Below are 25340 nucleotides of genomic sequence, written 5' to 3'. Positions count from 1 at the left end.
TGCGGTGAAGTTGTCCTGTCCCCTTGGCAGAAAAACAACCCTCAGAGCATAAAGTTTCCACCTCCATGTGTGACGGTGGGGATGGTGTTCTTGGGGTCATATGCAGCATTCCTCCTCCTCCTCCAAACACGGCGAGTTGAGTTGATGCCAAAGAGCTCCATTTTGGTCTCATCTGACCACAACACTTTCACCCAGTTTTTCTCTGAATCATTCAGATGTTCATTGGCAAACTTCAGACGGGCATGTATATGTGCTTTCTTGAGCAGGGGGACCTTGAGGGCGCTGCAGGATTTCAGTCCTTCACGGCGTAGTGTGTTACCAATTGTTTTCTTGGTGACTATGGTCCCAGCTGCCCATGTAGTTCTGGGCTGATTCCTCAACGTTCTCATGATCATTGCAACTCCACGAGGTGAGATCTTGCATGGAGCCCCAGGCCGAGGGAGATTGACAGTTATTTTGTGTTTCTTCCATTTGCGAATAATCGCACCAACTGTTGTCACCTTCTCACCAAGCTGCTTGGCGATGGTCTTGTAGCCCATTCCAGCCTTGTGTAGGTCTACAATCTTGTCCCTTACATCCTTGGAGAGCTCTTTGGTCTTGGCCATGGTGGAGAGTTTGGAATCTGATTGATTGCTTCTGTGGACAGGTGTCTTTTATACAGGTAACAAACTGAGATTAGGAGCACTCCCTTTAAGAGTGTGCTCCTAATCTCAGCTCGTTACCTGTATAAAAGACACCTGGGAGCCAGAAATCTTTCTGATTGAGAGGGGGTCAAATACTTATTTCCCTCATTAAAATGCAAATCAATTTCTAACATTTGTGACATTCGTTATTCTGTCTCTCACTGTTCAAATAAACCTACCATTAAAATTATAGACTGATCATTTCTTTGTCAGTGGGCAAATGTACAAAATTAGCAGGGGATCAAATATTTTTTTCCCTCACTGTATAGTCTTGGTCCCATGTTTCATGAGCTGAAATAAAAAATCTCAGAAATCTTCCATACGCAAAAAACATATTTCTCTCATATTTTGTGCACAAATTTCGTTACATCCCTGTTCGTGAGCATTTCTCCTTTGCCAATATAATCGATCCACCTGACAGTTATGGCATATCAAGAATCTTATTAAACATCATGATCATTACACAAGTGAACCTTGTGATGGGGACAATAAAAGGCCACTTTAAAATGTGCAGTTTTGTCACACAACACAATGCCACAGACGTCTCAAGTTTTGAGGGAACACGCAATTGGCATGCTGACTGCAGGAATGTCCACCAGAGCTGTTGCCAGAGAATGTAATGTTAATTTCTATACCATAATCTGTCTCCATTCTAGGGTAAGTGAAGGCTGTTTGGACAGACACTTGTTTGGTAGGGTTTAGTTTGTTGTAACCTTGTATGAACACTGAGAAGCGAGAATTTAAAGATATTCTATATTTACTTTAGATAAAAACGTTGAGGCACCAAAATAATACCCTGGAAATTATAATAAAGTATATGCCATTTAGCAGACACTTTTATCCAACCAACTTAGTCATGAGTGTATACATGTTTTTACGTATGGGGGGGTCCTAGGAATCTAACTCACTATCCTGGCATTGCAAGCACCATTCTTTACCAATGGAGTTACAGAGGGCCACTTATCTTATAATAGGTCTTCTTTTGATAAATGAAATAAGAAATAACTTTCGAGATAATTGTATTTTTTATTATTAATTACATTGTCCCAGAAAAATATGTACAAACATTTGAGTGGGCCTCCAGTAGTCTGGCCCAGGCCCAATGGGACCTCCAGTAGTCTGGGCCAGGCCCGATGGGACCTCCAGTCGTCTGACCCAGTGAGACGTCCAGTAGTCTGGCCCAGGCCCAGTGACACATCCAGTAGTCTGGCCCAGGCCCAGTGAGACCTCGAGTAGTCTGTCCCAGGCCCAGTGAGACCTTGAGGAGTCTGGCCCAGGCCCAGTGAGCTATAGTCAAGGCAGCAGTAAGGATAATACAGACCTGCCAGGGACGGAAAGAAAAAACCTCTCCACTGGCTCAGTATAGAGCAACAAACCATGGCTCAGAGAAACCTACATCAGAATAGTAGAAATCAGGCAGGATTGGGGTTTCCACCTTCATTCCAGCCAATTCAGGCATTGAAATGCATTCCTATGGAGAAATTTCATGGCTGCTTTAAAAGTTGACAGGAATTGAACTGGAATGAATATAACCCCAATCCTGGTGAAATACCCCTCTCATCATTTCATCACAGTTTGAGAGGAAATTGTAAAAAAATGTCTAATACCCTCACGTAAAATATTATGGTATTATAATTGTGGGTTCGTTTCCAAAATGTTGCCCATACGGTCACAAAAGTTATCCCTTAAATGTAGCATGTTAGTAAAACATGATCAGAGCAAAATGTAAATTGGGACAAATCTTACTTTTATTTCACTTAGTTGTAATTTTGTGTTCCCCTTTTGAAGCACTTGTCCTAAGTGTCAAGTAAATGAGGGGAGAAAAGGTACAGTACATGCTCAAATCCAATCAACCCCTGGACACTTCAAGTACATCTGAAAGGATCAGATAGGTACAGCATACACAATTCAATAATAGCTCCATGTTGCCCTCTGATATACCTATCCAGTCCTTTCAGGTTTACAGAAGTGCCAAGAGGATAATATTCCAGGATTGATTTGACATTTTTATCGTAAAGTCCAAGGTGCAGGACAAGACAAGCTTAGCCAAAGAGGCAGGTCCACACACACCCGTTCTACTGAACACACACAGTATGGACACGTCAATTACAAAAAAGGAAAAGATAGGGTGACTGTGTCAAGCATTTTTCTACATAGAACATTTTAGAATAGATTAAGAGGAATCTGAAAATAAATTGAGACGGCCAACTGTTTTGAGGCACAGTGGACAGCAGTATTCATTAGCAGGAAGGAAGCCAACCACCTCCTCCAATGAGAAACAGTGTTAAGGATGACATGAATTGCATACAGTATGACAAGGGCCAGTTTCTCCCACCCACGCCACCTGACTAGGAAAAACGTTGGGCCTTTGTTCGTTTTTTTTTATAGTCAGGTCATGTTGTCATCAAAAACATCCTGGCCCTGACTACGGACTGTTAGCTATTTAACCATGCACACACTCCCCACGACTAGTATAATGATATTTGTAAGTAACGAAACAAAATCAGTTTGTTTTTGCAAATGTTATTCAAATTGGAACATTTTCTTTTTGAATCAGACAATCTTTCAAAGGAAATGTGAGCAACGAGTTGAGTTCATAAACAAGTGTGAATAACTGCAAACAACATTAAGCTGCGAGACAGGCATTGTCTGCTTTGTCTTATGCTATAGCTTATGATACCAATACACAACAGGACTAGCCACTTGACTCTGAAATAACTGTAAAATAACAGAAAAGAATGGTGAAGGTGCAGAATTCACTCAGCTTCAAAACTTATTAAACTCCTGTCCCCCAGGGCTGCAGGTTTTCATTCCTCCTTGGCAAATTACTTGTCAATTGATTAATTAAAGTCTCACCTAGTTTCCTATGTCTTAGTCAATAGCTGAAGTAAAATTAGAATTAAAACCAGTAGACACTTTGGGCCTAGTCTGAATTTGAGAAAATGCACACATAACAGAAACTTTATCAACAACCATGTTTTATGGGAAGTCTGAGTTGTGTTATCTCAGGTATTCTGCCAAGAGACACCAGAGGAGCGTTGACTCAATCTGAACACCACTCAAGACAGCCACTATGTGTAGCCACATACAGATGTAGGATCTTAACTTGATCACCCTGTTGTTGCAGGACATTTCAAGGCACAGCAGGAAATGCAAACATGCAGAGTATTCGTGGTTTAAAAAGGCTTCTAAAGTTTGATATTTCCACTTTAAAATTTCAGGCTTGATTTGCCCCAACTAAAAATGTATCAACCCCTACAAAAATGGTATTTAGTTATAATTAAAATTTCCTGTTGCTACAAGACTATTTTCCTGCTGTGAGAAACTGGTCAACTTAAGAGCCTAACTGTACCGTTTGCCAACCAGCACTCCATCGGACCCACATCCCATAGCACAGAGACATTCACAAAAACAACAAACTTCATCCAGAACCATTCACAGTATACATTTGTGAATACTCAGTAGGAAGCTAACTGAACTGGAAGGGCGTACATAGTGAATCCAAAATCTAGATTTACACCAAATCTAAAATCAGAAATAACGTTCCTACTCTACAAATTTGCATACATGTATTTTTCTGCACTGTGGCATTATTTTCTTCATCTAATATGTCAATGACAGCATTAAACGTTGACACCACAGAATTAGGACTCATGCCACAGATAAACACCCCTCTCCCATACAAAAGACACCATTTAAAAAAGAAAAGTCAGCACTGCTTCTTGTCAGACATTTTGCCTGTAGAAAAAGCTCATTCACATTGTTCCTCAACCTCTCTTGATGGAAAGGCTATTTGACAGAGCTGTCCGTTTAAGACAGAATCTCTGTGGGAACCTCTCAAAGAGTAGACCATGCTAGACCATGAAAACAAAGTGCATGGAGATGGTCTGGCCTTGTGTGAATCTTGAAACAAATCCAATTCAAAAACAAATGCTTGTCAGTCGGTAGTAATCAAAGTGCAAGACCACATTGGGTCCACTAAGTTATTTCCACATCTTTCAACGAAAAGGCTCTTCCATTATTTTGTGAGATGGTGAATTACTATGAACATAATGTAACAACTTTATAATCCCCAAAAACAATGAATAAAATAGCCAATCTGGAGGCAGTATTTCTCAAAGTCCTTGAGTCCCCTAACAACCTGTGACAATTTGATAACAGAAATAATCAAATTAGTGTGAAAATAGCTGAGTCTCCAGGGCGTGTGGATGAATGTGGGGTCCTCATGGGGTCTCTGGGTCATTTGTTCTATCCATTTCTGCCTCCTGTGTCTTCCCTCCATCCTCTACTTTCCTGTATTTCCTGGAGTGTTTGTATTTGTCCACGTAGGCTTTGACCAGGTTGGCCACTTTTACTGGGTTGATCGCCCCGCTCTTACTATGGCAGACCTGGAAATGCAATGGAAAACAAAATCACATGCATGTTAGTGAAGCAATGTACAAGCACAGTCAAATTACTTTATTTAAATCCACAGTGAAACACAATGGCTGTCTTTCTGCAAGAATTAGAGTAAGACTCAGTCGATTCTTGTAAATCTAAACTCTCATATTGCACATGTCGGGGCAAGCCCTTATATCAGGGATGGGCAACTTTTATGGGGGTGGGGGCCACAATCTGAACTCATGAAGGGCTGAGGTTGCTCACGTGTCTCTTTACCCACATCAGTACCCACATTCATAGCCCCCCCGCATTGCGAGCAAAACATTTGACATTTTAGTGGCCCCCATCTTGACAGCAGAGAAACATTTTACATTTTAGAGTTAATTTCCTGCAATTCTACACATTTTGCCATAGGGTGGAGAGCAATGTTTGCAGTTTTGAATATGATATCTAAGTGAAAGTGACTAACAAAATCACAAGGCGGGGGCCCCTCGGCTGGTAATTTGATCATAATAACAAGTTTAGATAGCTGGCCAGTAAACTAACTTTGTAATCTAAAAAATGTTAGCTAACATGAGCAAATTCAAATCAAATTTTATTTGTCACATACACATGGTTAGCAGATGTTAATGCGAGTGTAGCGAAATGCTTGTGCTTCTAGTTCCGACAATGCAGTGATAACCAACAAGTAAACTAACAATTCCAAAACTACTGTCTTATACAGTGTAAGGGGATAAAGAATATGTACATAAGGATATATGAATGAGTGATGGTACAGGGCAGCATACAGTAGATGGTATCGAGTACAGTATATACATATGAGATGAGTATGTAGACAAAGTAAACAAAGTGGCATAGTTAAAGTGGCTAGTGATACATGTATTTCATAAGGATGCAGTCGATGATATAGAGTACAGTATATACGTATGCATATGAGATGAATAATGTAGGGTAAGTAACATTATATAAGGTAGCATTGTTTAAAGTGGCTAGTGATATATTTACATCAATTCCCATCAATTCCCATTATTAAAGTGGCTGGAGTTGGGTCAGTGTCAATGACAGTGTGTTGGCAGCAGCCACTCAATGTTAGTGGTGGCTGTTTAACAGTCTGACGGCCTTGAGATAGAAGCTGTTTTTCAGTCTCTCGGTCCCAGCTTTGATGCACCTGTACTGACCTCGCCTTCTGGATGATAGTGGGGTGAACAGGAAGTGGCTCGGGTGGTTGATGTCCTTGATGATCTTTATGGCCTTCCTGTAACATCGGGTGGTGTAGGTGTCCTGGAGGGCAGGTAGTTTACCCCCGGTGATGAGTTGTGCAGACCTCACTACCCTCTGGAGAGCCTTACGGTTGAGGGCGGAGCAGTTGCCGTACCAGGCGGTGATACAGCCCGCCAGGATGCTCTCGATTGTGCATCTGTAGAAGTTTGAGTGCTTTTGGTGACAAGCCGAATTTCTTCAGCCTCCTGAGGTTGAAGAGGCGCTGCTGCGCCTTCTTCACGACGCTGTCAGTGTGAGTGGACCAATTCAGTTTGTCTGTGATGTGTATGCAGAGGAACTTAAAACTTGCTACCTTCTCCACTACTGTTCCATCGATGTGGATAGGGGGGTGTTCCCTCTGCTGTTTCCTGAAGTCCACAAACATCTCCTTAGTTTTGTTGACGTTGAGTGTGAGGTTATTTTCCTGACACCACACTCCGAGGGCCCTCACCTCCTTCCTCCCTGTAGGCCGTCTCGTCGTTGTTGGTAATCAAGCCTACCACTGTTGTGTCGTCCGCAAACTTGATGATTGAGTTGGAGGCGTGCGTGGCCACGCAGTCGTGGGTGAACAGGGAGTACAGGAGAGGGCTCAGAACGCACCCTTGTGGGGCCCCCGTGTTGAGGATCAGCGGGGAGGAGATGTTGTTGCCTACCCTCACCACCTGGGGGCGGCCCGTCAGGAAGTCCAGTACCCAGTTGCACAGGGCGGGGTCGAGACCCAGGGTCTCAAGCTTGATGACGCGCTTGGAGGGTACTATGGTGTTGAATGCCGAACTGTAATCGATGAACAGCATTCTCACATAGGTATTCCTCTTGGCCAGGTGGGTTAGGGCAGTGTGCAGTGTGGTTGAGATTGCGTCGTCTGTGGACCTATTTGGGCGGTAGGGAAATTGGAGTGGGTCTAGGGTGTCAGGTAGGGTGGAGGTGATATGGTCCTTGACTAGTCTCTCAAAGCACTTCATGATGACGGAAGTGAGTGCTACGGGGCGGTAGTCGTTTAGCTCAGTTCCCTTAGCTTTCTTGGGAACAGGAACAATGGTGGCCCTCTTGAAGCATGTGGGAACAGCAGGCTGGTATAGGGATTGATTGAATATGTCCGTAAACACACCGGCCAGCTGGTCTGCGCATGCTCTGAGGGCGCGGCTGAGGATGCCGTCTGGGCCTGCAGCCTTGCGAGGGTTAACACGTTTAAATGTCTTACTCACCTCGGCTGCAGTGAAGGAGAGACTGCATGTTTTCGTTGCAGGCCGTGTCAGTGGCACTGTATTGTCCTCAAAGCGGGCAAAAAAAGTTATTTAGTCTGCCTTGGAGCAAGACATCCTGGTCCGTGACTGGGCTGGGTTTCTTCTTGTAGTCCGTGATTGACTGTAGACCCTGCCACATGCCTCTTGTGTCTGAGCCGTTGAATTGAGATTCTACTTTGTCTCTGTACTGACGCTTAGCTTGTTTAATAGCCTTGCGGAGGGAATAGCTGCATTGTTTATATTCGGTCATGTTACCAGACACCTTGCCCTGATTAAAAGCAGTGGTTCGCGCTTTCAGTTTCACGCGAATGCTGCCATCAATCCACGGTTTCTGGTTAGGGAATGTTTTTATCGTTGCTATGGGAACGACATCTTCAACGCACGTTCTAATGAACTCGCACACCGAATCAGCGTATTCGTCAATATTTTTATCTGACGCAATACGAAACATGTCCCAGTCCACGTGATGGAAGCAGTCTTGGAGTGTGGAGTCAGCTTGGTCGGACCAGCGTTGGACAGACCTCAGCGTGGGAGCCTCTTGTTTAAGTCTCTGTCTGTAGGCAGGGATCAACAAAATGGAGTCGTGGTCAGCTTTTCCGAAAGGGGGGCGGGGCAGGGCCTTATATGCATCGCAGAAGTTAGAGTAACAATGATCCAAGATTTTACCACCCCTGGTTGCGCAATCGATATGCTGATACAATTTAGGGAGTCTTGTTTTCAGATTAGCTTTGTTAAAATCCCCAGCTACAATGAATGCAGCCTCCGGATAAATGGTTTCCAGTTTGCAAAGAGTTAAATAAAGTTCGTTCAGAGCCATCGATGTGTCTGCTTGGGGGGGGGATATATACGGCTGTGATTATAATCGAAGAGAATTCTCTTGGTAGATAATGCGGTCTACATTTGATTGTGAGGAATTCTAAATCAGGTGAACAGAAGGATTTGAGTTCCTGTATGTTTCTTTCATCACACCATGTCTCGTTAGTCATGAGGCATACGCCCCCGCCACTCTTCTTACCAGAAAGATGTTTGTTTCTGTCGGCGCGATGCGTGGAGAAACCCGTTGGCTGCACCGCCCCGGATAGCGTCTTCCCAGTGAGCCATGTTTCCGTGAAGCAGAGGACGTTACAGTCTCTGATGTCCCTCTGGAATGCTACCCTTGCTCGGATTTCATCAACCTTGTTGTCAAGAGACTGGACATTGGCAAGAAGAATGCTAGGGAGTGGTGCGCGATGTGCCCATGTCCTGAGTCTGACCAGAAGACCGCTACGTTTCCCTCTTTTACGAAGTCGTTTTTTTTGGGGATCGCTGCATGGAATCAATTCCGTTGACCTGTTTGTAAGGCAGAACACAGGATCCGAGTCGCGGAAAACATATTCTTGGTCGTACTGATGGTGAGTTGACGCTGATCTTATATTCAGTAGTTCTTCTCGACTGTATGTAATGAAACCTAAGATGACCTGGGGTACTAATGTAAGAAATAACACGTAAAAAAACAAAAAACTGCATAGTTTCCTAGGAACGCGAAGCGAGGCGGCCATCTCTGTCGGCGCCGGAAGTGAAAGTGTTTATTCACGAGGACTAACCATCAGTGACTGACATAAGAGGAAAAACTCTTATGCACAACCAATTGGTCCGAGAGGCCTTCAAATAGGGGGCTGCATGGCCGCCAGTTGCCCACCCCTGCCTACCATCAACCAATGAAAGACACTTCATTCAAAGATTCACTCCCATGATTAACATATTTGGTTCCATTATTATGTGCATGTTCTCCAGTTTCCATAAAAACTCATTTTAATTTATAATTGCAAACCACATGACACATTTTTAGCCAATGATCAGGTGTACCTTCTGGACAGCCTTGCGTACGATATCCTTGTATTCGTCCTTAGTGATGTCTCTCTTCTGGTAGAACGGCTTGATAGCCAGCTTCACCTCCTCTATGGCTCTCTCCTGCATGTGGAGCTTCTTTATGTACTGTGGACAGAAACCAGGGATTGGTCAACACACACAACTATAAAAGGGGCCCAGAGCCATGTATTTACATATTACCATGGGACTGGTAATTCACTTGCAACAAGTATTGGCTGTTGCCAATGCAGCAGCTACTCCTCCTGGGGTCCAGCAAAATTAAGGCACTTATATTCTTACAATACATTCACAACAGATTTCACAACACATCAAGTGTGTTCCCTCAGGCCCCTATTCTTGATTTGGAATAGAGTGTAGTCATGGCTCTACAGTGCTTTACAAAAGTATTCACCCCCTTGGCGTTTTTCCTATTTTGTTGCATTACAACCTGTAATTTAAATGGATTTTTATTTGGATTTCATGTAATGGACATATACAAAATAGTTCAAATTACAAAAAAAGTACAAGTAAAAGTAGTGTGTGCATACAGTATGTATTCACCCCCTTTGCTATGGAGCCCCGAAATAAGATCGGGTGCAACCAATTTACTTCAGAAGTCACATAATTAATTAAATAAAGTCCACCTGCGTGCAATCTAAGTGTCATATGATCTCAGTATATATATACACACCTGTTCTGAAAGGCCCCAGAGTCTGCAATACCAAGCAATGAAGACCAAGGAGATCTCCAAACAGGTCAGGGACAAAGTACAGATAAAGGTTTTTATAAAAAAAAATATCTGAACCTTTGAACATCCCACAGAGCGCCATTAAATCCATTATAAAAAAATGGAAAGACTATGGCACCACAACAAACCTGTCAGAGGGCAGCCCACCAAATCTCAGACCAGGCAAGGAGGGCATTAATCAGAGACAACAAAGAGACCAAAGATAACCCTGAAGGAGCTGCAAAACTCCAATCTCCGCTGTGGAGCATCTGTCCATGGGACCACTTTAAGCCGCACACTTCACAGAGCTGGGCTTTACGGAAGAGTGGCCAGAAAAAAGCCATTGATTAGGGAAAAAAATAAGCAAACACATTTGGTGTTCGCCAAAAGGCATGTGGGAGACACTCCAAACATATAGAAGAAGGTAACCTGGTCAAATTAGACTAAAATTTAGCTTTTTGGCTATCAAGGAAAATGATATGTCTGGCGCAAACCCAACACCTCTCATCACCCAGAGAATACCATCCCCACAGTGAAACATGGTGGTGGCAGCATCATGCTGTGGGGATGTTTTTCATCGGCAGGGACTGGGAAACTGGTCAGAATTGAAGGAATGATGGATGGTGCTAAAGACAGGGTAATTCTTGAGGAAAATCTTTTTCAGTCTTCCAGAGATTTGAGACTGGGACGGAGGTTCACCTTCCAGCAGGACAATGACCCTAAGCATACTGCTAAAGCAACACTTTAGTGGTTTAAGGGGAAACCTATTGGAATGGCATAGTCAAAGCCCAGACTTCAATCTAATTGAGAATATATGGTATAACTTAAAGATTGCTGTACACCAGCAGAACCCACCCAAAAGGAGGCTCTAAAAAGTATTAACTTTGGGGGGGGGTAAATAGTTATGCACACTCAAGTTGTTTTTTTGTCTTATTTCTTGTTTGTTTTAAAATAAAAAATATTTTACATCTTCAAAGTGGTAGGCATGTTGTGTAAATCAAATGATACAAAGCCTCCAAAAACCCATTTTAATTTCAGATTGTAAGGCAACAAAATACGAAAAATGCAAAGAGGGGTGAATACTTTCGCAAGACTCTGTATGTAGTAATGTGCGCCTGCCATAGGCTGTTGTGGACTATGACGAGACCTCTGGTGGCATATGTCTTGTGGGGTATGCATGGGTGTCTGAGCTGTGTGCCAGTAGTTCAAACAGACAGCTCGGTGCATTCAACATGTCATGTACCTCTTACAAATACAAGTAGTGATGAAGTCAATCCACTGAGCCAGGAGAGATTGACATGCATATGATTAATGTTAGCTCTCTGTGTACATCTAAGGCCAGCCATGCTGCCCAGTTCTGCTCCAATTGCAAGTCCCTCTTTGTGGCACTTGACCACAAAACTGCACAGTAGTCCAGGGGCGACAAAACTAGGGTTTGTAGTAGAGGTTGACCGATTATGATTTTTCAGCGCCGATACCGATTATTGGAGGGCCCCAAAAAAAAAGTTGATGCCGATTAATCGGCCGATTTTTGTGTATGTATATATATATATATATATATATATATATATATATATATATATATATATATATATATATATCTATTTGTAATAATGACAATTACAACAAAGTGTTGGAGAAGAAAGTAAAAAATGCAATATGTGCCATGTAAAAAAGCTAATGTTTATGTTCCTTGCTCAGAACATGAGAGCATATGAAAGCTGGTGGTTCCTTCAATATTCCCAGGTAAGAAGTTTTAGGTTGTAGTTATAAAAGGACTATTTCTCTCTTAATTATAATTTAATAACACACAGAAATATGAGCCGTAGGTCATTAATATGGTCAAATCCGGAAACTATCATTTTGAAAATGATATATCTAACGGGTGGCATCGATAAGTATAAATATTGCTGTTACATTGCACAACCCTTCAATGTTATGCCATAATAACGTTAAATTCTGGCAAATTAGTTCGCAACGAGCCAGGCAGCCCAAACTATTGCATATACCCTGACTCTGCGTGCAATGAACGCAAGAGAAGTGACACAATTTCCCTAGTTTAATATTGCCTGCTAACATTAATTTCTTTTAACTAAATATGCAGGTTTAAAAAATATATACTTGTGTATTGATTTTAAGAACACCGTTAATGTTTATGGTTAGGTACACATTGGTGCAATGACAGTGCTTTTTTTGCGAATGCGCTTGTTAAATCACCCGTTTGGCGAAGTAGGCTGTGATTCAATGATAAATTAACAGGCACCGCATCGATTATATGCAACGCAGGACAAGCTAGATAATATAGTAATATCATCAACCATGTGTAGTTAACTAGTGATTATGTTAAGATTGTTTTTTATAAGATACGTTTAATGCTAACTAGCACCTTACCTTGGCTCCTTGCTGCACTCGCATAACAGGTAGTCAGCCTGCCACGCAGTCTCCTCGTGGATGGAGTGCAATGTAATCGGCCATGATCGGTGTCCAAAAATGCAGATTACCGATTGTTATAAAACTTGAAATCGGCCCTAATTAATCAGCCATTCCGATTAAATCGGTCGACCTCTAGTCTATAGCAACTGCCTTGTTGATAGTGCTGTTAAGGCAGAACAGTGTTTTCTTTTGGACAGACTTCTCCCCATCTTAGCTACTGTTGTATCAATATTTTTGGGCCATGAGTTTACAATAGAGGGTTACTCCAGCAGTTTAGTCACCTCAACTTGCTCAATTTCCACATTATTCATTACACAATTTAGTTGAGGTTTAGGGTTTAGTGAATGATTTGTTCCAATACAATGCTTTTCCTTTTTGAAATATTTAACTTATTCCTTGCCACCCATTCTGAAATTAACTGCAGCTCTTAAGTGTTGCAGTCATTTCAGTCGCTGTAGAAGCTGACGTGTATAGTGTTGAGTCATCCGCATACATAGACACACTGGCTTTACTCAAAGCCAGTGGCATGTTTTTATTAAAGATTGAAAAAAGTAAGGGACCTAGACAGCTGCTACTGATATCACCCAAATATGCATAGATCCTTTTGAAGACCATCATTTTCCTTCCTCCTCTCAGACTCACCTTATCGTTCCTAGAAACATCATCCTCTCCCAGGTCTTCGTTGGGTTCCTCCTGCCCAGGTTTAGACAGTGCTACGTTGGTTAGGCTGCTGGAGCTGGAAATGGCACTAGGGAGCGTTATGGACACACTGCCCCTCTTGGTGCTCTGGACCTTGGGGTCAGTGAGTGACGTAGCCCCCAAGGGAGCCTCCTATAGGTGGGAATATTTAGATGAGGCAATCTTCACATGTAAGCCTTTTGATTATTGGACAAATCCCAATTTGAGATGTGTGGGCAAGTTTAACATTAACTTAAACTGTGTATTTATGTTGAGGGTGAATTATAAAAAATAAATTAAGTAACACAAGTTGATGTGTTGCTAAATGACAGCACAATAACATTTTAATTTTAATTTAATTTAATGTCATGTTCACAACAGAAATATGACCTAACCAGGGCATAAATCTCGACCATCTCTTGCCTCAACATGCCCTATCAGAAAATATGTTATTGTGTTAAGGTATTATCAGCACATAGCCTTTGTGACGCAACTTTGCTCCAGTTTTGATTTCCCTTGCAAGGTTTCTACTTTCATTTCACCATTAAAACCCCCTATCAGTTCAAGTTTCAGTCACATGATCTCTCTTGGGCCCTATTTGATCTGCACTGGCTATCCGCTGACACGCCACAACTGCACTCCGAGTCAAAACGGACAGTCTACCACCTTGTGGCCTTTTAGGAGAGGTGCATGTTTATTACAGGAATAGTTTGTACTGAAGGTTGAGCACTAAATCACAGATATCTGTAAAGATCAACAGAACATCTACTTGATATTGACATGACCGGCCGCCAGTATGATGCCGTGACTAGGTGCCGTTTCTTAATGAACTGCCAGTTTACTGATTGATCATAACTACACATTAGCAGGAAAGAAAGACAGCATACAGCGGTAGAGGCCTGAAGCTAAGCACTGACCTCACACCACACAGAACAAATCAGCTATCTAGGTAAGTAGGCAAGGTCAACGTAATGAGCCGTACCTGACTGGATGCCTGGGCGGAAGAGGCAGGTCTGCGAGCTCCCTCCTGTTTCAGCTTCAGTTTGTAGAGGGACAGCTCTGAGACGAAGGCAAAAACAACACATCTTAATTAGCTGTTCCTAATTCAAGAGCTATGACCCTCTCTGTGTTAAGTGAATTAGAGGTTGTTTCTGAACCAGAGTCAAAGAGTTGACTACAAATTGTTGATTGATGTAATTTAACACGTAAGGGCTCTAATTGTGCCAATCTAGGTTATGGTATGCTTAAATGTTTTAAAAGGGTACAATAAAAAAAACTCACTAGTGCCAGTCTTCTCTGGCTGTGGCCCCTCTGGCTCCTGCAGGTTCCAGGTGACCCTCTTCACCGAGGGTTTGACCTTGGCACCTGCCGTGACTGGCACCAGTTCTCCCCCAGTCTTCCCCTTCTCCCCCTCTCCTTCCTTCTCCTGTTTGACCCCAGCCTCGCCACTCTCTCCTCCTGGCTCCGTCTTCACATAGTCCAGGCTGTCCAGCATCATGTCCACGTCCATGTCATCGTCTGAAGGCTCCTCTACCTCGTGCTTCTCTGGGTTCACTGAGATGGGTTGGACTAGTGGAGGAGTCTCTGTGAGGGCCTCTGGTACAGGAGGAATCAGGGATGGGGTCCCCTGCTGGCTGGCTATACTCTCAGCAGCCTGAGGAGGAGCAAGGACCAGGTGTGTGCTGAGTGTTGAGAAGCTTGGGCTGGATTGGCCAGTTTGGGTGGGGGGAACAGGGATGTTGGAGGTTAGGTGTTGAGGCAGCTCAGGCCAGATGGGCTCAGTCGTGATGGTTTCCTTTAACGCCTGATCTTTTTGATCTGCTATGTCTGATGTGGAGCCTGCGCACGCCTCCTTTATGAGGGCGGAAGGGTGTTCTTTTTCGATCTCCTTGTGCTGTTGTAAGTCCTTGACTGTGCTGAATGTTGACAGAGGTTTTTCTTTTTTGATTGGTTTACTATCCAGTGATTCTTCCAACATATCAAAGGCAGGTTTCTCTTTTTTAATCTCTTTTAGCAGCATAGACTCATTGAGTAGTTTTGTTGAGAGAGAGACAAGTCTCTCTGTTCTGTCATTGCTGTCACTCTCCTTTTTCACCTCTGAGGCAGAGAGGACAGAGAGAGATTTGAGTCCTGAGGAAAGCATCTGCTGTTTGATCTCTCGCTCTTTTCTCTCTTCTTTAGTCTCGCTCTCCTCTTTCAGAGGGACGCGGGGGAGAACTTGTACCTTTTTCTTCTCTTTCTGTTCTTCTAGCTTATTGAAGGTGGTGGTTGAGGAAGACCCTAGTGGTCTCTGTGACCCCTCTTCTTTCCTCCTCTCTCTGGATCGCGACCTAGACTTCGGCCTCTTCCGGTCTTTCGACCGCACCTCAACCCTGTCCTTTGATCTGGAGGATGATGGTTGTGATCGGAAGTGGTCTTTCCTCCTCTCCCTGGACCTGGAACGGGAACGTGAGCGAGACTGCGAGCAATCACGCTTCTTGTCCTTTGACGGGCGACCCTTCTCTCTTTCACTCCCTCTGCCCTCGTTCCTCTCCCTGCTCCCCCTCCTCTGCTTTTTCCTCTTGGACCGCTCTCTACTGCTGGAGCCTGACCATGACCTTAATCAAAATATTAGAAATAGTTATCATAATAGGAAATATACAAGAATAAATATATAATTAAACACCACCAAATCACTGTGTGCAGAATTAACATGATCAAACAATGACATTAGTACCTGGAGCGCCTCCTGTCTTTGGAGGGAGAACGTGACCGTCTCTTCTTCCTGCGAGACCTCTCAGAGATATCAGAAATAGAGCTGTCTGACGGGGACCGAGTCCTTCTCCTCTCCCTCGATCCCGAACGCCTAGAACTCTCTCGCCCCTTGTCTCCTCTCCTACCCCCCTCATAACGTCTCTTCCTCCCTGCCTGGTCCAGGGCCTTGTCTCCCCTCCTCCTGCCTGCCTCTGGACTGTTTGAGGCAGACCGCCGCTCCATGGAAGACCCCCTGCCTTTGGATGTTTTCCTCCCCTGGCCTGGGGGCCTGGAGTGTGATTTAGACCTGGATGGGGACCTGGAGGGGCTGTCCTGGGGCTCTGACTTTATCTCAGTCTTCACCATCCTGTTTCTGTGGTGGCTGGAGGCTAAGCTGGATAAGGAAGGAGTAGTCTGCTGGTTCTGGGGCTCTCTACGGTTGCCAGTCTGGCTGTGCTGCCCTTTCTCACCCCCTGGCTCATTCCTCTCCCTCTTCAGATGGACCTGGCTCTGGGACAGAGGTGTGCTGGTGCCAGTCATCACAGACCTGGGTGGGTTGTGAGGACTGTGACCAGGCTTTGCAGTGTTCTCTGGCTCCCTCTTCACCTCCAGACCTTCTCCTGAGCCCTCATCCCTCTCCAGTGACAGGGCTTTCACCTGCTGGCTGGCACCTTCCTTCACCTGCTGGCTGGCACCTTCCTTCACCTGCTGGCTGGCACCTTCCTTCACCTGCTGGCTGGCACCTTCCTTCACCTGCTGGCTGGCACCTTCCTTCACCTGCTGGCTGGGACCTTCCTTCACCTGCTGGCTGGGACCTTCCTTCACCTGCTGGCTGGGACCTTCCTTCACCTGCTGGCTGGGACCTTCCTTCACCTGCTGGTTGGGACCTTCCTTCACCTGCTGGCTGGGACCTTCCTTCACCTGCTGGCTGGGACCTTCCTTCACCTGCTGGCTGGGACCTTCCTTCACCTGCTGGCTGGGACCTTCCTTGTGCACCATGGTTGGTTTCCCCCCAGCATGGCTCTCTGCTTCGCTGTCTGAGCCGGTTGGATGGAAGGGATCGTATATATCCCCCTCTTCCTTCTCCTCTTTGACCGGTGTGTGTGAGGACGTCAGTAGATTGTGTTTCTTCCTGCGCTCCTCTCTTTTCCTCTTTGCCTCCTCTTCCTCCGGAGACGCTGGTTCTAGACAGTTTCCAGCTGCAACAATTGCAGAAGCCTTGCTAAGCTTTCTGGCGTGCCAGACAGAGCTGGCGTTGATCCGGAAGCACACCGTGGATGATGCTGATGAAGAGGTACGGGCAGGGTTAGATGGAGAATCAGAAGAGGAGAACGAAGAGGAGAAGGAGCTGGAGAAGCCTGAGGAAGGGCCTGCTCTGTCTGGTCTCTGTCCCTCTGTCCTGCCCTGCTGCTGGTCCACACTTTGCTGCCTGCCCCTGTTCCCACCCAGGCTGTTCACACAGGCATCAGGCAAGCTATTACTACCACTACCATTAGCACTGCTACTACTACTACTACCACTACTACCACTACTACCCCCTCTGCTGGCATTGCCATTCGTCACCAATACTGGTGCTTCCCATACTGGTTTAGCAGCGGCCTTCTTAGCCTGGGGCTGTGGTGGCACATTCTCCCTACCTCTGGAGTGAGAGTCTGGGGTAGGAGTGGAGGTGGCAGCCCTCTGGCTCCCATGGGGGGGTAGTACACCGGTGTCCTCCCAGTGGCTGTGTCCAGGACTAGGTCTACAGGGGGCAGGGACGTGTGGGTGACTCAGGATGGGAGTTGGATAAGTGGCCGAGTGGGGGGATGAAGGGGTGAGAGGGGACAGGCAGGGTCCTGCTACCAGGTCTCCATTAATGGGGAGACAAAGGGAGCTGGCTGCTGTGGTAGGGGACATCTCTGAGTGGAGCTGGGTTACTGATTCACCAGAGCTGCTGCTCCTACTGCTGCTGGGCATGGATGACGACAAACCCACTATAACACAAACACAACACAATAACTGACTCAACATGATGTTGCTGTGTAACACACAGAATCCAACAGACTTCAAAATCAATGGTTAACAAGCAATAAAACATTGACTAGTTCTTAAATAGTCAGGTAATAGATACAGTACCAGCAAAATACTGAGAAAAAAAAAAAGACAAGAGATTGAACTAAAGAAAGTAAGAAACCCTAGCAGCCTGCTCACCTGGTTTGATAGCCTTGAGGGATCCATCTCTGTTAATGACTACGTCTGAGCTGTCCATCAGAAGCATGCTCTGCCCTGATAGGATGCTGCCCAGCAGGTCAGGCACTGGGGCCACCTCTGCGACCTCCTCCAACTGGGGAAGGCTCGAGCCCCACCTACAACTCCATGGCAACCACAGGTCAGACATGTATCATATTGAAGGATGTGAGCTACAAAACAAAATAACATTTGGGAGATGAGAAGGGGTACCTAGAGAGGCCAGCAGTGATTGGTCGAGCCACAGGCTGGTGTGAGAGGAGTGCAGAGCGAGATAAGCCACGCCTCTTGGCCTCCAGCAGTGATGACGTGGCCGAGGCTTGCTCCTCCTCATCACCATCCCTGGGGTGGGATCAACAGCCAATCAAAACATTCAGAACCATGTTGAGGTCCATTCCACAATTGTCTGTTATTTTCTATAATTTTTCCACTTCATGGTTTTGTTTGAAATTATTGTTGTCAGCTTTAGATGGAGATCTCTATTCTCTAGATGAATAAAGTACTGTTATGTCATAGTTGTGACTGAGACAGACCTGCTAGTGAAGGGGTCCAGATCGTAGGGGTCTCCATAGACAGAGAGCGAAGCAGCTCCTATGTCAGCCCTCATACTGCCCAGAGTGGTTTGTGAAGGTTGGTACACAGAGGGAAGGGACGAGCCCCGTTTGGGCTTCCCTATCCCGAGGCTACGGGCTATACGACCACGTGACGTAGCTTCCTTTTTCACCACCTAGGAACACACAGTCAGATTAAACATGAGCACTGATTCTGTCATTTTGTTATAGTCACTATATTTTTCATGTTATAATTGTTAAATTTGAAGTCTCACCAGTTTCCTTCTGGACTTGGTCCTCCTCACTCGCCGTTTCCTCCTCCTCACCCCGGTGCCTGCAGCTTTGCCCTTACCACCCGTGGCAGACCTCTTACTCTGGCCTTTCCTGCGCCTTACTGTGGGCAAATGCATCTCTTTTAAAAACCCTGGTAGGGCTTGCGTGCGTGCATGGGTGCGTGTGTGTATTTTTTTCACCTGTCCTGCGTCGTCGACTGGATGGAACGCGGGGTGTGAGGTTCCGTATGTACACAGCTGTGTTGAGTCCAGCCACCACTGCATTGATAGTCTCATCCAGCCAGGTGGTCTGTGGCATCAGAAAGCTGGGGGAGATCTGAGACCAGAGGTACACTGCATCACTCTACTATTCTCTGCTGTCTATTTGGACATGCTTTACTTAACATGAACTTCACAGCCGTCTAATGAGGCAGGCTGCAGCATCACTCAGCCTGCAGCATCACCACCACCCTCTGGCTCTCTATTCTAGACCTGCAGGTCAAATGTTACTTGGTGCAAGTAGCGCATTCAAACATGACAAAATAACAGTGTCATCATTAATCAACAAAAAAAACATCATACACAATTCAACCCAGGAGAGAAAACATGGGAAACATCATTTTTCATAAGTACATTATCATGCTGCTCACGAAATAATCTTTGATTACAGAATTCATATCAATGCTACAGAGTAAGGGCTGTTGACACTAGTGGCGAGGAGCGGAGTGTAGTGAGGCAGAACAGAGAAGCCAATAGGAAGCAACACGCCTCATGCCAAACCTGTGCAATGCGTGCCTGGGTGATGCGGTGGTGGTTGACACTGGCGCGGACCCTCTCACTCTGCTGGGTGCGGGCAATGGCCCGGGTGGGGCCTGCCGCAGGGAGGCGGGAGCGGCTGGTTGTGGGACGGGCGCTGCTCAGACTCTCCGTGTTGCTCTGCTCTTCCACTGAACCCCCTGAGGAGCAATAACATTGATGAACTCTGGGATCTTGGTAAAAGGACTTTTTTATATTGCTTTATACAAAGAGTATTGTCAACGTATTCCTCAGAGGAAGACGTAATGAGTCAGTACTGAGTATTATTACTTGAACGGCGGTTGTTGGCTTGACACTCTGGGCAGAACCATTCCTCCACAGGGACAGCATCCAGCGGGGGGGTCAGGCACTCCATGTGGTACCTTCCATGGAGCACAGACATGGAGTGGTAGAAAGTAGGTATTAACATGGATATGATCAAGTCCCGCATTCATAAAGTGTTTCAAAGTACCTACCAGGTTAAGAATGAGATAACATGGATATGATCAGAAAATAAAAACCAGGGAAAATTCAAAGGGTTAATTGGAATGATCAGATAGATACATTTATTCCTGATTGTATGATTAATCAGGAACAATCCCAGAACGCTAGGTGGCGTGTGTTAATTGTCTCACCCAGCATCACAGCCGTCACAGAGCAGCAGGCGGTCTTCACGGTCACTCCCTCCACACACCTCGCAGCTAGTCTGTTCCAGCTCCAGGTCGATCACCTCCTCCTGGCCCTCCTTCACTGGTTTCTGCACTGTGATCTGCACTCAATCATCATGCACATAGAGCAATGACGAGAATGACTGTCTGTAATGGCTGTCTGGCAATGACTGTCTGGAGTTCCCATGCATGACCCATATTTGTATATACAATGTTTCAACCATAATGGTCTTTGCCACAAAATAAATCAAACACCCTTCATGAGGAATACACATGCCATGTGTAGTATCTACTTCTCTACCTCTCAGAACACCCCCCTCTCCAACAATACATTCAGAAACACCATGCACAACATTAAATCAAGACCAAAGAAGGCAATTAAAAGACATTCACCAAGAGAAAGTCCGATTTTTTAACTCACCATTTTCTGCACTTTCCCTCCATAACATTTTCTCAGGTAGATGTTATTGAAGACTATTCTGTCCACAGGACAGGAGTTTGCATTCTGAGGGAAGAACAAACCACGATTGGAGGCACAACATTTGGACACACTTTAACATATAATTACTATCTGAGTTAACAAAACCTTTGTTTATAGGACTGAAAGTGAAAGCTGAGGTGTGGCGCCTTTGGACCAAGGTTCCAGTGACGCTCATGAATTTGACGGGTTCTTCCGACTTCTAGTTCTTCCGACAATATTGACATTTTGTGTCTGCACTAACACTTAAGTGAATAAAAAGCTTTTACCCCATGACCTCTCATTTTGCACCCTCTAATGTCACCCACCCACCTTGGACCACTCCAGGATGCAGTCGAGGCAGAAGTAGTGTTCGCAGCTCTCTGGCGTGGCCACGGGCTGGCTGTGGAAGGAGTTTAGGCAGATGGGGCATTTCTCAGTGTCCTCGTCTGAGCTCAGACCTGCCAAGTCAGTAGACGCTCCCCCCACCGCACCCTCTACCACATCGTCCTCTTCTCCATCTGAGGAACAAGTATGTCGTATGATCAGAAATTATGAAACTCAAGTGGTAGATCTATACCTTGGATACTAAAAGCGTACCATGGACCATTACTGATTATTTTCCATGAGTACAGAATCCTACATTTCCATAGTTTCTCACCATCACTGTCATCCTCCTCTTCTTCCTCCTCTCCATCGAGGAAGTCTTCCTCCTCCTCACCACTGTCAGAAGCTCCCTCAGATTCCTCCCCACCTTCATCGCTGTCTTCATCTGTAAGTTGACAAATAAAAGTAGATGAGTAAGTAATCGAATTATTTTCAATACCAGTAGTGATGAAGGCCATTTCACTAAGGGCGCTTTCAAACATAGTTTTGAGCTGTAGTTCGAATCAGAATTTGATTATTTATTACGTAGTTTTTTGTTGGTCCCACATTGTCAAATGAAAAACAAACAAAACCATGTGTCCATGCAAGTAATTTGTTTATTGGACAAAAATTCTCACGTTAAATTAATCTATGATTATCATGAAGCATCACTGTGTCCAAATCTTTATATGACTTTAGCTCAGGTCTTCCAACAACATGCGGGAGGAAACAGCGCAATAGCCGCTCTAACTGTGACGTGAAAGGGCTATACAGTAGCTTGTATCCCCGGTATAGCCCCGTCTCCCCTAATCTGCATCCGATGCGCTCAGAAATGTGCTGCTATAATCAGAAAGTTTAAAGGATATTAAGTTATGATGCAGCATGCATTTCATCAAATGCTCGTAGTCAAATAACCAATAATACTGCACGATTCTGGTTATTTTCCTGTGTTTTGCAGCAAACCTCACCACAGTACGAATTGAATCAGACCCTTTCTGAGCAAACCACTATTTGTGGTTTACTGCGCTCCTGAGTGCAGATAGTATTCACACCAGTCCAAACAAACCGAACTAAGGGGGTAAATGCACAAGAGTTTGAAAAAAACACTCCAAACCAGATTCACTCCTTAGGGTATTCATAAAATGTAGAAATATGATTCCATACCTGAAATTGCCCATACTGCAGGCCTTTTATCTTTTCTGTGTGAGGCATTCCGGTTGATCAGCTCATCCTGGTTGTCTTCTTCATCCATGGCTGAACATCAGAGAGCTTCCTGCACCAATATCTAGCTAAATATCAAAGGCTATGCTTCAAATGAGACATATGACTTTTCAGTAGCTGGAAAACACATGAAATTAAAATTAGTGCCACAACTATTCACCTGGTCCATGCACAACAACGATTTCCTGTGTAGTCAGTATTGGCACATGCAACAAGAACGCATTTTCACACTGTTAATACGGATTTAGCTACTGCATGAGATAGCGGTATGTGAGGGAGCTTTGTAAGTCAATTATAACATGTCACAAGTGGACAGCTAGTTAGCCATTGTGAGACGTGAGTTAGCTACGTTAGCGAGTTAACGTTTGCAGACTTGAACATTTGCGTCAACGTTAGCTAACGTTACCTACTGTAGATAACTATGACTACATAGTTTTCCAGGCATAAATTACAAGCACAATCCAGACGGACAAATGAAAGACATTTATATCAAGTTATCTTCTTCGTAGATGTGTTAGCTACCTAGCTAGTAGTAGCTGTTAACCTTAACGAGTAATTAAGTAGCTAGGTAGCTAACTACTGCTGCTCCACTGCCTTCTGTTTCCTCAACAACAAAAACATTGAGCGACTTTGGTGTTGCACTGTAAATGTATGCCCGCTAAAAGAGCTAGCTAAATAAACCGTTGTAAATAAGCTTTCGTTACCTACCTTATTGCAAAGAAAACGTGCAAGTTATGGAATATTCTTAGCTAGCTACCAGTACCTGCATTGTTATGGATAATAGTCTGCTAAATGCTAGCATGCTACTGCTAGCATTAGCTTGAGCCTAAATATAACTTCACTTGCACGCTCGTTATGTTCGGTGCATGTGACATTCATATGTTGTCAGTTTAAAAGTTATCATTATCCAGGCGTAGGTTATTGTATACTTCGAACGTGCAAAGCCAGGGTGTTTACACCTACCCTACACGGTTGTGAATGACATGTTTGGAGTAACTGCTTAGTCCACAATTTTTGTTGAGTGACACCGCAGGCTGGAATGACGGAAATGGCCAAACGTACGCTTCTCTTCTTCTTCTTCTTCTCTGTGTCTTTTACAACTATTATCGTATTGCTGCCACCAACTGGACGGGGGTGGTAAAAAAAATGCAAAAAATGTCATTTCAATTACAAAGAAGGGAAAAAAATATGAATCCACAGGTATTACACAAAAAAAGTTATAAAAAAACATCCCTCTCCTTCAGTCATTCAAAAACTCCATAACTCCCTACACAGGCTCTCGAGCCTGCCATGAGACAGAACTGCTGGTGATGGGAACCACAGGAGGCTGCTGAGTGAACGGCTCATAATAATGGCTGGAACGGAACAAATGGAATGGCATCAAATATATGGAAATTCCCTAAAGGGAGTGTAGAAGAGGTGAAACTATTATTGCTGTCTATCAACAATGACAAGCCACCGGGGTCTGACAACCTGGATGGAAAAATACTGATGTTCATAGCGGACGATATTGCCACTCCTATTTGCCATATCTTCAATTTAAGCCTACGAGAAAGTCTGTGCCCTCAGGTCTGGAGGGAAGCGAAAGTTATTCTGCTTCCAAAGAATAGTAAATCCCCCTTTACTGGATACGCACTGAGCTAAAGGGTAGAGCTGCCGCTTTCAAGGAGTGGGACTCTAAACTGGACACTTATAAGAAATCCCGCAATGCACTCAGACAAACCATCAAACAGGAAAAGCGTCAATACAGGGGTAAGACTGAATTGTACTGCTCTGACACTCGTTGTATGTGGCAGGGCTTGTAAACTATTACAGACTACAAATTTAAGCACAGTCACGAGCCGCCCAGTGACATGAGCCTACCAAAAGAGCTAAATTACTATGCCCATGTCGGGGCAAGCAAAAAAAAACAAATAAAAAAAAAACACTGAAGTATGCATGAGAACATCAGCTGTTCCGGACGACTGTGTGATCACCCTCTCCATAGCCGATGTGAGAAAGACATTCACATTCACACATCAACATTCACAAGGCCGCAGGGCCAGACGGATTACCAGGATGTGTACTCCGAGTATGCCCTGACCAACTGGCATGTGTTTTCACTGACATGTTCAACCTGTCCCTGACTGAGTCTGTAATACCAACATGTTTCAAGCGGACCACCAAAGTCCCTGTGCCCAAAAACACTAAGGTAACCTGCCTAAATGACTAACGACCCGTAGCACTCATGTCTATAGCCATAAAGTGCTTTGAAAGGTTGGTCATGGCTCACTTCAACACCATTATCCCAGAAACCCTAGACCCACTCCAATTTGCAAACCGCCTGAGTGCTCCCGAGTGGCGCAGCGGTCTAAGGCACTGCATCTCAGTGTTAGAGGCGTCACTACAGACCCTGGTTCTATTCCAGGCTGTATCACAATTGGCAGTGATTGGGAGTCCCATAGGGCGCTCCACAATTGGCCCAGCGTCGTCCGGGTTAGGCTTTGGTACAAATCTGTCGTTCTGCCCCTGAACAGGCAGTTAACCCACTGTTCCTAGGCTGTCATTGAAAATAAGTATTTGTTCTTAACTGACTTGCCTGGTTAAATAAAGATAAAATAAAAATAAAAAAATAAATCTAGTTAATGATCGGTGATATAGAGGGTGGCAGAGCAAGCTTCAAACAGGAAACTGAGAAGCACACGGTATGATCAGTCACATAGCTATTTATTTTATGTTAAGGTTATACAACTTTCATAATGCATTGTGCCAAATTGTGGAGTAAATGTGCATACTATGTACTGGTGCATCAAAACAAG

The 25340-nt window shown here is 44.6% G+C and overlaps 1 protein-coding gene across 36 annotated transcripts; it reads right to left on the bottom strand.

The window, feature by feature from the left end:
* Positions 1–1689: 1689 nt before the first annotated feature.
* LOC118395744 (PHD and RING finger domain-containing protein 1-like) lies at positions 1690–23614 on the bottom strand. 36 transcript variants are annotated; one of them, XM_052465943.1, is made up of 20 exons: positions 22486–23563; positions 21617–21727; positions 21289–21476; positions 20920–21003; positions 20466–20599; positions 20122–20213; positions 19816–19991; positions 19237–19372; positions 19039–19157; positions 18746–18939; positions 18426–18554; positions 18177–18337; positions 16908–17959; positions 16764–16859; positions 15970–16691; positions 14535–15850; positions 14236–14312; positions 13218–13406; positions 9413–9541; positions 1690–5071 (listed from the first exon to the last, which is right to left on the bottom strand). In XM_052465943.1, exons 1-20 carry the CDS (start codon positions 22571–22573, stop codon positions 4907–4909), a joined length of 5358 nt encoding a protein of 1785 aa, XP_052321903.1. In that variant the 5' UTR covers positions 22574–23563; the 3' UTR covers positions 1690–4906. The 36 variants fall into 36 exon arrangements, with proteins under 36 accessions (XP_052321903.1, XP_052321896.1, XP_052321902.1 ...); XM_052465936.1 differs by having other exon boundaries at positions 15970–16739; positions 16788–16859; XM_052465942.1 differs by having other exon boundaries at positions 15970–16715; positions 16788–16859.
* Positions 23615–25340: the final 1726 nt, after the last annotated feature.

Source organism: Oncorhynchus keta, chromosome 17 (assembly GCF_023373465.1).
Source record: "Oncorhynchus keta strain PuntledgeMale-10-30-2019 chromosome 17, Oket_V2, whole genome shotgun sequence".
Lineage (NCBI taxonomy): Eukaryota > Metazoa > Chordata > Actinopteri > Salmoniformes > Salmonidae > Oncorhynchus > Oncorhynchus keta.
This window is presented reverse-complemented; position numbering and strand designations above follow the sequence as displayed.

Bases quoted from the DNA above. Each gene is read 5' to 3' on its own strand.
- LOC118395744 (XM_035789630.2), bottom strand. From the start codon at position 22,573: ATGGATGAAGAAGACAACCAGGATGAGCTGATCAACCGGAATGCCTCA. The intron at 19,158-19,236 runs GTGAAAAAAATA...ATTTGCCCACAG, and splicing joins CAGTCGACGACGCAGGACAG to TAAGGCGCAGGAAAGGCCAG. The intron at 13,407-14,235 runs GTACGGCTCATT...TCCCACCTATAG, and splicing joins CCGCCCAGGCATCCAGTCAG to GAGGCTCCCTTGGGGGCTAC.